The following is a 13826-nucleotide window of genomic DNA, read 5'->3' as shown; positions in this document are numbered from 1 at the left end:
ATTATGTACTGTCAACTCATTGAGTCTTAGTTGTCACATAGATAGATTTTCTCGATCACAAGCCATGCCTATCTTGGTCTTCCAAAGGTATACCCATCTCCACTGTAGCTGAGTTCATCTACCTTGCTTTTGGTCATCCTCTTCTTCCCTTTCCTTTTACCTTTCCCAGATTAGAGCCTTCTCCAGAGATCAAGATCTTTGCTTAATGTGTACGAAGTAGGATAATTTAGGATAATTTGAGCCTTGAGTGGCAACTCTTAAGTTGATTTGGTGAACAATCCATTTGATTGTTTACTTGGCTGTCGGCAGAATTCTCAGGAGTTTTCTCCAACAGCAGAGTTCAAAAAAGTTAATAATCTTCTTATTCTGCTTCTTTAACGAGCATTAAGAGTGTCATGCAAGTCCTTACTACTAACCCAAAGTTCATAAAGAATTAAACTTCTTAAATGTTGGTCTTAGAACTCAAATGTTTATGAATCTGGGATTTTACTTGAAATGCTTTAATTGAAAAGCAGCATCTAATACACATATATTTCAAAGAGGAAGGGTTAATTTAGGCAGGGATCTCTCCTCCAGCAAGGAAAAAGTTCCAGTACCTGTTGGTTTAGAAGTTAAGCAACAGTAAACTTAATATTGCAAATAGAAGACCATGTTTGTAACTGCATGGTACTGTCAGATAACATTGTTTATCAGTGTTTATCAAGATTTTGTCTGCAAAGTACATTTGTTCTTAATTTTGTTCTAATTCAACCCCCTTTCCTCCTATTATTCTTTTAACAGTTGATATTCGGGAAATCCAAGAAATTCGTCAGGGAAAGAACTCCAGAGATTTTGACCGATACCAGGAAGATTCTTGTTTCCGTCCAGAACCATCTCACTGTTTTGTCATCCTTTATGGCATGGAATTCAGACTGAAAACACTCAGTTTGCAAGGTTAGATGTCTTTTACTTTGTCACTGACATGAGACTACAATCCAATTTTTGTTGTAGCTTTTTGAACACCAGCTATTCATCTACTTTTTTTTTTTTTTTAGCAAGACTTGGCTTAGAATAGTAGAGAGGAACAAATGAGCAAAAATGACTATGATTGCTAGCAGCTGCTAGAACTGATAGCCATTGCTTAAACCAGAGTCTTTGAGCACATGGACATTCTTGTTTAACACTGTGGCTAGCCATGTTGCAAGTGTTGGTTTACTCTCCCATGGCTTCAAAAACTAAAAAGAGTCTTAAATGTTGTTTTCCCCTCTCCAAATTCTAGAAAGTTCACAGGTGTGTTCCTGTATACCTTCTAAAATTTGAAATGGGGGAGTGGATCTTGTATGAAGTACTTTCTGAGGTAAACTAATTGGGAGATAAAGAGAAATCCCATTGCTCAATACTGACCGTGTGTTGCTCACTTCCCTTTGTTGATGGTAATTCTTCAAAAGGCATGAATCATAGGGCAGGATTCTGGATTTGTGCAGAATCTTGTGTGCTCAGACTAGAATAGTGAATGTGGCATGAAGCAATTAAGCAAACACATTACTATATGCCATATTCTGAATAAGAGTAATCAATCTGCATCATTATGCTAAGATAGCTGTTTGAAGTGGCTGATAGACATATCTTTAAATGATTGTTAGCCTTTCACAACATGGCACTAACCTGTTTGCTGACATTCAGCTATGGTAAAGTAAGTTTTGGCATCACATCTGTGACCTGAAAAAAAGATCTAACTTGAATTCCCTGTAGATCTTTCTTGTTTGCTATGCAGGATTTGCCCCAAAAGATAAAAAACATGTTTCTTCCTTACTTAACAAGCATAATGAATTGAATGCTAAACGTTGAAATGATGTGATTGTTCCTCCTTAAAGACTGGTTTTATGGCTATTATAATTTGTAAATATCAAAATTGATGGGGTTAGTTTCCGTCTATTGGAAACCAGCTGCAAAGTGACTTCCTTCTTGGATATAGGGGTCAGCGGCTGTGTCATGTCTTGACAGGCTCAGTTTGTTCTTTATTTTCACAGCCACTTCCGAAGATGAAGTCAACATGTGGATCAAAGGGTTGAACTGGCTTGTGGCAGATACCCTAAAAGCTGCTACTCCATTGCAAATTGAAAGGTAAAACAAAAAAATTGGAACAGAAGGACCATTTCAAGCAAGGGGCATACTATATATAGGTTTCACTGCCTCTCCTTCATTGCCAGCATTTTTCTATATGTACTTAAGATTATGTGTATTAAACCTATGCTTCCTTTCATAACAGTTCAAATTTACTTAATCTCAGGATTTGGGGGATTCTTAAAGAGGAAGATTTTATGATTCACTGACATTTGTTGTTGTTGTTCGTCACAAAGTCTTGTCCGACCCATCGCGATCCCATGGACAACGTTCCTCCAGGCCTTCCTGTCCTCTACCATCCCCCAGAGCCCATTTAAGCTCACGCCGACTGCTTCAGTGACTCCATCCAGCCACCTCATTCTCTGTCGTCCCCTCCTTGTTTTGCTCTCAATCGTTCCCATAATTAGGCTCTTCTCCAGTGAATCTCTGACATATTTACAAAATTTCAATATTTACTTTTAGGTGGCTTCGGAAACAGTTCTACTATGTCGACCGCAACAGAGAGGATCGGTAAATAAAAAGTTACTGTTGTATATTATGAAATGTGATGTATTTGAGTAACAAAGAGGGCATACAAGTCTAAAAATTAGTTTTCTGTTTAATGTTTATTAATTGAAAAATGAATTTGGATGATTGGTGAATTAATAATTAATTAAATTTCTTTAACTGTAACTCTGAGGTATTCCATAATTTGATGCAAAGATGATTTATCTTCTTGACATCCACATATTAGGATGAATGAGCTTGGACAACAAAAGTGAATACTGGAGACTTGATATCTCTCTCTCTCTCTCCCTCTCTCTCAGAACGTGAAGGCAATTTGAAAGAGATCTGTTAATTCCAATTGAATTTTAAAAGTGCATTTAACTAGAAGCAACAACAAAACAAAATATTTGCAAACCATGAGAAACAAAATTCCTTGTCTTTTTCATAAGAACAAATCTCAATTTCCAAACTGGAAATCTTATTAAGGAAGTTCAGGAGATTCAGAAACACAGGCTTGTGTGCCAGAATTTCTCTTCAGGTTCTTCCATAATAAATCCTTATTTTTCTGTTTAGGGTTTTCTAAATGTAACAAGTCTTTTGATGACTAGCAAATCTAGATCCTGGAGAACCATTCATTATGGGGAATAACAACCTCTGTTGTGTTTGCATGATACATTCACCTCCAAATGCATATTGACTGAATATATATTAACTACTAAACAATCTTCGAAAAAGTAAAAGGAAGGAACTTAAACCTGGATTATTTGATTTAAGTTAAAACATATATATTGTTATCTCTTCCAACCCTGAATGAATTTGTCTGACAAGGTTTTAAGGATTTATTTATAGATAATAGATGGGATATGGGAAGAAGAGATCATTTATTATATTTTAACAGAGGGGGAAAGAGAAAGAAAGAGTTGATGTGATGAAATGATGTAGGGATTAGAGTAGTAAAATTCTAGATTATTATCTCCACCAGGGAAGTGCATGGAGTTACTATACAGTAACCCATAATGCAACATAGCTCTTAAACAGGAAAGACTAGCAGATTGCTAGCAATAAAATTTAGCATTCACCCTTTCCTTCCTTTGGACTAAACCACAGTCATTTTCCATCATTATTGGTCTTTTGCTATAAGAAATCACATTGGGGAGTACTGAGAACATTCATCAAGATGAATGCTTAATATATCACAGGGCAGTAGTGAAATCCAGCAACTGATAAGTATTTCTCATATGTTCTTAGCTCCAAAATCGATTGTAGAACATGTGGCTGTGTATCTGACAGATTGATTCATAAAAATTAAAAAGAGAGAATTCTGAGAAATGCAATATATTCCTGGAGCATGATATGCCGGGAACTGGTTTTTGATTATGAGTCATTAGGTCATAATCTAAGCTCTTAGACAGCTTTTCCAAGATGATACATCCCCAGTCAGCTCTTCAGGCCTTTCAGTGGTATACCTGTCATTGCTACAATTCTCTTTCCTTCCAAGTTTCATAGTATGATAAATAGTTAAAACTCAGAAGATTCTGAGATGGAGAAATTTGCTTAAGGTGGCGTTAGGTGAAGGCCAGCCTCAAGGGAAGCCTAGCAATTAGATACCTCTGGCTGGAATAGCCAAGGAACATTCAAGAAACTTGAAAACGGCAAAAAATGAGGGGCTGGATCTAGGACCTCCTTCCAACCCTAGAGTGCTCAGTTCACCTTGTACTATTTTGTGGTTTTTAATTTCTAATGATTTCCTGCCCTGACAAGAGACAAAGTGAGAGAAATGTATAAAGAAATGATTTTCCCCTTTGTCACGACAAGTATAGATACTTTTAATAACTTACCTCTTTTAAAAAGCAACAAATTCTGCCATGATCACATTCAGCAGAGTTATCTTCAGTTCCCCATTTCTTCCCCGGAAGTCCCTGATAATCAAATAACCTTATCAATTAACAATTGCAATGTGTTAAAAATGCATTGGATTCATTGAGAATTTCTGAGATAACTGAAGCATTTTGCTGTATATCAATTCGACAATCTTTGTGAAGAGAAACGTTTCTTAAAAAAATCATAATGTTTAAACATTTATTTGACAATAGAACAGCTATATCTAGTATACATGTGTTTCCAAGGTCATCAAACTAATGAGAGATTTTTTCTTGAGAAGGCAGCTACAGTAAAATCTGCTGTCCAGTTAAAATTTATGATTCAAAGTATCCCTCAGAACAGATTAGAATGGCTCAATTTGATAATGTGTTTTTGCTTAAGTGAAATGCTTACTACTGCTGCCTGTTGGCGTCAGTCTCTCTTTGCTTCCAGCCAAAGTGGGGAGGGAGAAATTGTGTCCCGGGAATCAGATTAACTATTCATGCATATTTGACAATGGGTTACTAAAGCTTCCTTGCTATATTAAACCTGCACACCAGGCATCTTTAAGAAATACTGAAGATTGTGACTTATCAAATATTTGTATTACAGATATTAAGGCGAGAGCAATAGTTATTCTCAAGCTGTTCTTCAATACAAGCATAGCAGCTGAGAGCTGGCAATCTTAAGAATGATGTTCTCATCATTAGCTGAAGTATTATCATTAATTTTTCCCTATAAGTTGAACAGACTACTTTTGGCATCTTTGTGTTGGAGCAGTGTCTGAGGAGGCAATTGCAGCACATTGTTTCTGAAGATAAACCCTCTAAATCATTTCCAATGATATTTAGCACTTGCTAATTTGTAAAATGTTGGAAAACAAAACTGGTTCAGTGACATCTGCCAGCTGGATAACCTTGGGCCAGTCATTCTCTTTCAGCCCAACTCGCCTCACAGGGTTGTTGTTGTGGGAAGATAGGAAGAAGGAGTATTACATTCAGTGCCTTGAACTGTTTATAAAAATAATAAAGATAGGAAATAAATAAAATAAATATTGCAGAGATAGAATGCCTTTGCGGGCTGAGGGGCCTTGGTTGGCATTTAAGTGGCTTTGTGGACTGCCCACTCCAGAAGTTTTATGGGGCAGAACCAAAAGAGCATGATGGAAAGAATTTCTATTTTTCACTGGAATCATTAAATACTAAACTGTATGTGTGTGTGTGTGTGTGTACGCATGTGTGCAAATATGTATAAAACAGAGAAGATACTTTTTCTCACCCACTGAGATCTGGAAGTCATAAATGGGTTGTAGCCGAGTTCCATTTCCTGACCTAATGACTGAGCTAATCATTGGACTGTAAGGCTATATGTCTGCAACTTGCATTTCTCAGGAGTTCAGCTGAAGGGGGGAAGGGTTTTCCCTCTCCCTAAGTGGATTAATTCCAGCTATCTTGTTTTGCTCTGGATAGAGTTTTATAGTCTCTGTTCCTGGGTGGAGAAGACCAGCATTTCTTGGATGCCAGGAATAAGTTATTTTCCAACAGTTCATCATCTGCAATAGATTTACTTGGATTTCACCAGTCATTGGTTGACTGACAAATTGCAATATATTATAAGAACTCAGCAGCAGACCTGCTCTGTGGAAAAGAAGAACCCAGCAAGCAAGTGGTTCAGTACAGAATAGCACCACAGTCTGAGGCCTTCTGGTGTTCTCAATCCAGAAAAAGTCATGCACCCCTGCTTCCATTGTTTCATAGTCACTACAATATTTGGTTGTGGTTATGGGAGCACACATGAAACCTGCAGTTTTTTCAGAAGAATGGTTTTGATTATTGTATTCCAGTATAATAGATGAATTGAACTGATGATCAGAACATAAAAAAAGATGTGGTGGTATGTTGGGTAGGAGTGATACTACTGTTATTGGATCTCAACCAAACAATTGTGCCATTTATATTTTTTTAAATATTTATTTATTCAATATTTATAAAATTAAAAACATATATATACATTTTACAGCATTATTTGAGAAATATATACACTTGTACTTTCTTTCTGATAGCGTGTTTATACATTGTTATAATAACTCCTTTGTCCTTTTAAGCTCTATATATACACACATATAATTTATTTACAATTGTTTACACGTCACCCTTATTTTCCAAATGTTACCAAGTCATCAGATATCACCTTTTCTTTAGCCAGTCATACCAGAAATCCCATGTTTTGTAATATTCACTGTCTTGATTATCTTTTAGCAATTTGGTTAATGTATCCATCTCGGCACATTCATGTATTTTATTAATTATCATGTTTTCTCTAGGGGTCGTAGCCAATTTCCAATTCTGAGCAAAACTTATTCTAGCTGCAGTTATAATATGCAAGATCAAGTATTGGTACCTCTTTTCCATATTTGATTCTAAGGTGCTTAGTAGAAAAAGTAGTAGTTTGAATTTTTGTGCAATTTAATTTTCAAGGAGCCTCTTATACATTGCTTCCATAAGAGTGGGTAGAGTCAGCAAGGCATGATTTCAATCTAACAGTTTTCAAATCACAGATTTTTGAATAAATATGTTAAATTACTGTTAGACTGTATTCCTACCACAAAAACTCAGTGATTCTAGACTAATTGAAGATATTTTGTCTCACATTGTTGATGACTGTTTGGGCTTGCTTGATAACCCCTCATGAATAAACATTGCAATTTAAGGGTACTTTAAGTGCTGCAAACTGCAAGGGAAGATCAATCATAGAAGATAACTGGTTTTCAGGGAAGTCTCTCCATTGTTAATGATTTTCGCATTGCTAAACATAGATTGAACTTCAGAAGATATTCAGCTCAATTGAAATCCAGAAACATACCCTTTCTTGAAAAAATTAAACAATTTATTACAGTACAGTGGTGATGATTATGATGATAATGATATTATTCATTCAGTTGAGTCTGACTCTTGGCAATTCCATAGGCCAAGTCTCTTTTCATCTTCTGATCTTGCGCTGTTACTTTGAGTTTTTTTATGCTCTGGCTGATATCAAGCTTTGATAGTGTCCAGCCATCATGTTTTTGACTTCTCTAGCACTACAGCTCAAATGAGTTGATTTTCTTTCTGTCTTGCTTTTTTAAGGTCCATACAGTATAGTACATTTATGTTATTTGAAGGAGACCCATTTCTCAAGTAATGTATGAATTTGAAAGAAAGCAAACCTGATTTTCTACAGTTATTGAGGAAAAAGAAGGAAAAATCATGCTTATTTTGAAATAATTTGAATTATTTGGAAAAGAACCACAACTATTATAGTGACTATTTCCTTTCAAATAATACAATCTGAGACTGCTGGTTTTAATAACTACTCCAATATTTGTAATTTTGGAAATACTTCAAGATAATCTCTTCTATTTGTCCAAGGATTGCTAATAGTTTTATCCCATTATTTTTTTCCATTCACTGATTAGCTTGAAGTGTTTTTGTCCATTTTTAAGGAAGAAATCATACGATTTTGGAAAACTTAAGTGTAATCAATTTAAATCTGACAGAACACCAGAAAACTGAAAGGAAGCTTATAAAAAAATCCAGTTTCCTTAGTGATCCCACAAAGCCAGAATCTATGGGAGAATATCAGGCAAGGTTAGGAACTCTTGCCTTACAAGGGGCCAACATTGGCTACTCTTATCAACCATTCTGAACTGTGTCAGGAGGCTGACAGGTGCAGCATTTGAGGGGTGGGGTGTAGGAAATGCTTTTATCCTTTCATAATAATGCTTGACTTGTTTTAGGTCTTTCAAGCAATTTTGAGAATTTTATGAGTTGGCAATGCGTAAATACAGAAATATGCCCCCATTCATTTATTCTTTTTTTCCCTACCCCGCTAATCTAGGATTTCTGCAAAAGACCTAAAAAATATGCTATCTCAGGTCAACTACCGCGTCCCCAACATGAGATTTCTAAGAGAGAGATTATCAGTAAGTATTTGGTTTTTTTCTTCCTGTTTATATGTACAGAGTTTTGATACTCATTGATTAAAGTTGCAGCTTTACATACTATTGTACGATTTTTCTTTTTCTTTTTTTTTTGTGTCATCAAGTCATTGTTGATGCCTGGTGACTCCCTGGACTAGTTTTCTTGGCAAATTTCAGAAAAGGTGTGCCGTTGCCTGCTTTCTAGGGCTGATAATGTATGACTGGCCCAAGATCACCAGCTGGAACGATGCCTAAAGTGGGATTAGAACTTCTGAATGTCACATTTGTATTTAAGATTGGTGCACCCTATGAATTTACCCATCTATTGAGATTGGTCTTGTTCTACTCTGACTAAGAACTTCATTGTTACTGGGAGTTTGAACCTGGAACCTTCTGCATTTATTTATTTGTCTGTTAGATTTATAGCCTATCTTTCCTTAAAGACTCAGGCTGGGGTACAAAGTGCTTTCTCCTCTCATTTATCTCACAATTAACCATATGAAGTAGGTATTGCTGAAAATATAACTGGCCCCTAAATCACCTGTAGACTTCCTTGGCCAAGAGTGGGCTTGAATTTGAGCTTCCTTGGTGATAATCCTTAAATAGTACCTTAAATACTGTTTCTTCTTTTTGCTACTAAATAAACCAGTATTTCCCAATCTGGAATTCTTCCCATGTATGTTATTCTGAAATCCCAAATTTCTGATCCCACATGGCCAAAGCAAGTTAAGGATGATTGGGGAAAGATGGTAAGAGACCTTGAAAATGCATCTCTGCTTTGTACATTTAAGATGCATTACTAAAACACAAAAGTTCTTCCCTTTCCTTCTTTTGTAAAATGGTACAAGAAAAAAGCAGTGTGTGCTTTATTTTCCACACATGAGATAATTAATCACTCATGTATGACAGAATAGTAGCATATTTTACTATTTTTGTTTGCTTGTTTTCTCTTTGCTATCAGGATGTGGAACAGAGAAATGGGGACATCACTTACGGACAATTTGTTCAACTGTACCAGAGCTTGATGTACAATGCACAGAAAGGAGTAAGATGCTTCTGATCTTAATTCTGATTTTTTTTAAAAAAAGAACTAATAATGTGTTAGTCCACAGTCATTATTTTTGTCCTTCAGCAATGTTTTGTTAGAGGTGGGTACTGTTGTGTACATTCACTCACATTTTCATGCACATATGCAAAAATCCATATATGCAAATTGATGATAGTACATTAGGAGTCCCTGAAGGGTCCTTTCAAGATCTTTGTAAACTATACAGTGGAAAATGGCTTTATTATTTCTGTGAGAAGCAGCATTGCAGTTCCTCTATTGACATTTGAAGTAGGATGCTTAAATTTAGTAAATACAATGACTGAATTTTGTTTCTTCTATCTAGATAGCTGTTCCATTCTTAGAAAGGTAAACTGCTTTATTTCCTACTGGGGCTGGGATGGAAATGAAAATGGTTTATAACTGAAAATATGCTGATAATTAATAATTAGTTAATTAGTCAAAGCACAGATTATGCATTCATAATGTTCTGTTCTCTACTTCAGTGTACAATACGGTGTGGTTGTATATTGTTGTATTGATCTGTTTTGGAAATACTATAAAATCTCAAATTCTGGGACAAGAATTTGGTGCCAGCGGTTACAGAATTATGTCTGATAACAAAATGCAACATTTATGCAGATTAATTTGCTTTTTTACCAATTGCTGTGATAACAAAGTTCAGTTTTTCTTCAATATTCTTGAAAGTTCTGTGCTCCTTTTAATCAACTTTGCATTTGAAGTCTGTTATTTATTGCTATCAAATGTGTGTCTGATACTGTCTGACAGCAATCCGTTATATTGATATGTTCTTTGTCCCAATTTTCCCTGAAAGAGTTAGTGTAAAGGAATGAACTCTATCAATAGCCAAGCTTTATCTATTACTTTCACTGCCATATTAATTTTGGCATTGGCATTGTTTCAATATGATGCTAATTCATAATATGATTTATTTTTGGCATAATTTCTTGTGCGAGTCCACCATTACATCTTCATGTTATGTATGAGAGTTATATGTAAACAGTCTCTATATATTTAAGCTTGTTTGATTTTTGAGAAGTGACAGCTGCCTTCTAACCAAGCTGTCTCATCTGTCTTATCTTGCACTTCATCGTAACGCAGTGGGGAGAGATCTGAATACAACAGAATTTCTCTGTCAGAGTTCAAGACATTTTTGCTAGAATATCAAATGGTAAGTTCATATCATAGAAGGAACACACACACGCACATAACTAATGTTAGGAAAGAGTAAAAACCAAAATTTGATGCAATGTGAATATGCCTTTCTTAGCAATCACTAAGTTTGCCATTGCCTCTTTCGAGTGTTGCTCAAGTACTCTGTTTTCTGGTAGTCTGAAGGAAGATATGATGAGAAGATATGATGAAGATATGAAATGGGACACTATTCTCTCATAGAGAATTTCTGTACTCTGATATATTGATTAGATTTTCCTTTATAAATGTTTAAAAAGGTCTTAAAGAGAAGGCCTTTAATATAGGAAACAAATTTCAATATTTCAGAAAAAGCTATTGTATATAGGTAATTTGAACAATCTGAGGGGATGAGAGTTTGTATAATGCGTTGCATAAATACTTGGAGCTGGTAAGCACTCACTTTGAATCTTAATCTGGCATTATGCCATTTAGGCAGAGGCACTTCATTATTTGTTTTTTTTTTATATCAGTTTTGTCTCACGTTCTTCACGTTTTTCTTAAGTTTCAAAGTTTATCCTAAGCATGCGATACATGCAAGTTAAATTTAAAAAGAAGTATTTTTCCAGGCTATCCACAGAGCTTTATAGCTAAGGAAGTATTAAAATCTAAATGACTTAGACGAAGGGATTGACGTGACACTCATCAAATTTGAGGATGACCTAAAGCTTTTGGATATGATGCAGGTGGATAAACTTCAAAAGACAGGTTCAGGATCCTAAAGATTTGATAATGAGCCCTAGGCAACAATGTGGAGTTCAGTGACAAGAAATGTTAGGTTCCCCACTTAAGTAAGGAAAAAAAATAGCTGCAGAGGTACAAGATAGATTGTACTTAGTTTCAGTTGTATGACTGATGTGAAAGATCTTGCTTTCCTGATAGGCTAAAGATGGAGCCTGAGCGAGCCATGTGCTTACATTGTCAAAAGAGGCATTATAACCTTGGACTATTGTTGTAACAGTATGTAGGAGTGACCTTGGGAGACCCAAGGACAAGGAGAACAGCCACAGAACTATGGGATAAGAAAGAGGTAGCTCAGTCTGCAGCAGAAATAGGGGCAAATCAGAAGATGTTTCTAATTTCGTGGGCTGTAAAAGCAGTGAGGGAGAAAAGTACTTTCAGACTAGCCAGGTTGATATTAGACATGCAAAATAGTTCGAATAGAATGCATGTCTGAATGAACTAATTGTACTTTATTTCAAGGTTACATTAATAGAATCTTGCAAAATACTGTATGTTTCTTTCATGTGATCTTTTACAACCCAAGATACTAAACAGGGTCACTTCTGAGATACTTGCCATGCCCCAGTTCCTGCTGTGGGCTAAGCTGCCTCTTATTCAGCCAGGGGCCATGGCTTTTACCCCATCTCTCAAAATCATAACAACCATAACAACTGCATAAATAGAATGGAATGGAATGGAATGGAATGGAATAGAATAGAATAGAATAGAATAGAATAGAATAGAATAGAATAGAATAGAATAGAATAGAATAGAATAGAATAGAATAGAATAGAATAGAATACTTTATTGGCCAAATGTGATTGGACACACAAGGAATTTGTCTTGGTGTAAATACTCTCAGTATACATAAAAGAAAAGATACATTCGTCAAGAGTCAAGAATCATAAGGTACAACACTTAATGATAGTCATAGGGTACAATAAGCAATCAAATCATACTAGGAAACAGTCAATATGGAGGATAGTGTTGGGATCACGTGAAGTGTTGGTTCTGTTATATACTTCACTGGTCAGTCTGTGCCTGAAATACAAGCATTTCTTGACTCACAACCACAATAAAGACATTTTTTTTCTCATTAAGCAGTTACATGACTGTGACTTGTGACCTTCTCTCCCAGCTTCCTCATGGACTTGTTGGAAACTGGGTGGGAAAGGTCACAGATGCAACCACATGGCCACAAGATGTTATGACTATCATAATTGTGTGATAGTTGCTAAGCACCTGAATTGCAATCATGACTGCAGGGATGCTGCAATGGTTAGAAGTGCAAGGAAACAGTAAGTTGCTTTTATAAGAGCGTTGTAACTTCAAATGTACTTTATTTGGTTCTGGCCATCAAACAGAGGAGATGAAGGATGTTGAGGTTAGATGAAGGATGCTGAGGAATTGAAAAGAATGCAAAGGAGAGGGATAAAGGTGCCCCTACTTCTTGGAATTGGTACTTATGACTGGAGGATTTCAAGCAAAAGTTGGACAGCCATTTGTCTGAGATGGTATGAAAATTCCTGCTGTGGCCAGGAGGTTGGACTCCATAGTTCCTTCCTATCTCTAATCCCATGTAGCTTTCCATCAGCAATACAGGGATAATAATTACTTGCTATTTTACAAGAACATTATAAGGCTGGGAAAGGGAATGCTTACAAAATAGCTTAAACACTGTAACAAATAGAATATATAGCTTCTCAAACTCCACCTTTCTCCATCCTCATATACAGGAGCTTTGGGCTGCAGACCTTTCCTTGGTGCAAGATTTTATGTTTACTTTCTTGTCAGATCCCTTGAGAGTAATTGAAGAACCTTATTTTTCTTCAGATGAGGTAAGACTCAAAAGAATCTCACTGGAAACAAAATAGAACAAGAATGATAGAGGTAGCCGGCTATACAATTCCCAAATAATTGATACCAATGTTCTCTACACTACTCTGTAGTAAGTACAATGTAGTATAAAGGTCAATTCCATACATGGCAGGAAAGAAACATTGTAGCAAGTTATCTTTCCTTTTTTCCCCCTGCAGGTCTTTTCTTACAGTTTAAAATATTAAATAAGTTGCAACTTTGACTTTTTTAAGAAGAGAGATAAGAGTTCTCATTGGTAATTGCTGGAATTATATTTAATTGGTTGCAATACTGGGCAATTATGTAGTCCTAGAAATTATAAGTAAGGATAATTAGTTTGAGGTGGAACATAGATAATTATATAGAGAGCATGCAGTTGATTGGGGGTTGTTTTCTAGATCTCGTACAAAGTTCTAGTGTTAGCATGGAATGTTAACTGCCAAGGCAGATGTAAAGGATCTGCCTAAATAAGTCAAGGACTTCTTAAGCATTTGGCCTTTGGTCAGCACAGTTTTGAGATTGAAACAAAGTAGGATGTAGTTGTTTTTAAGTCACTGGTGAATTTGTTGTCAGCCTGCATGC

At 35.9% G+C, this 13826-nt stretch overlaps 1 protein-coding gene across 1 annotated transcript in view; it reads left to right on the top strand.

Moving 5' to 3' along the window:
• The window catches only part of PLCG1 (phospholipase C gamma 1), a 106764-nt gene that overhangs the window by 52779 nt on the left and 40159 nt on the right, over positions 1–13826 (top strand). The window contains exons 2-9 of the mRNA XM_087959361.1: positions 781–933; positions 2010–2103; positions 2566–2613; positions 8326–8410; positions 9369–9452; positions 9799–9821; positions 10575–10644; positions 13124–13225. Of these exons, the coding sequence (XP_087815487.1) occupies positions 781–933; positions 2010–2103; positions 2566–2613; positions 8326–8410; positions 9369–9452; positions 9799–9821; positions 10575–10644; positions 13124–13225 (659 nt within the window). The remainder of the gene's footprint in view (positions 1–780; positions 934–2009; positions 2104–2565; positions 2614–8325; positions 8411–9368; positions 9453–9798; positions 9822–10574; positions 10645–13123; positions 13226–13826) is intronic.

This window comes from Notechis scutatus, chromosome 3 (genome assembly GCF_049901735.1).
Source record: "Notechis scutatus isolate UNSWTSFEM ecotype Mainland chromosome 3, rNotScu1.2, whole genome shotgun sequence".
NCBI lineage: Eukaryota > Metazoa > Chordata > Lepidosauria > Squamata > Elapidae > Notechis > Notechis scutatus.
The sequence above is the reverse complement of the archived record's forward strand: the minus strand, read 5'-3'. Positions and strand labels throughout refer to the sequence as shown.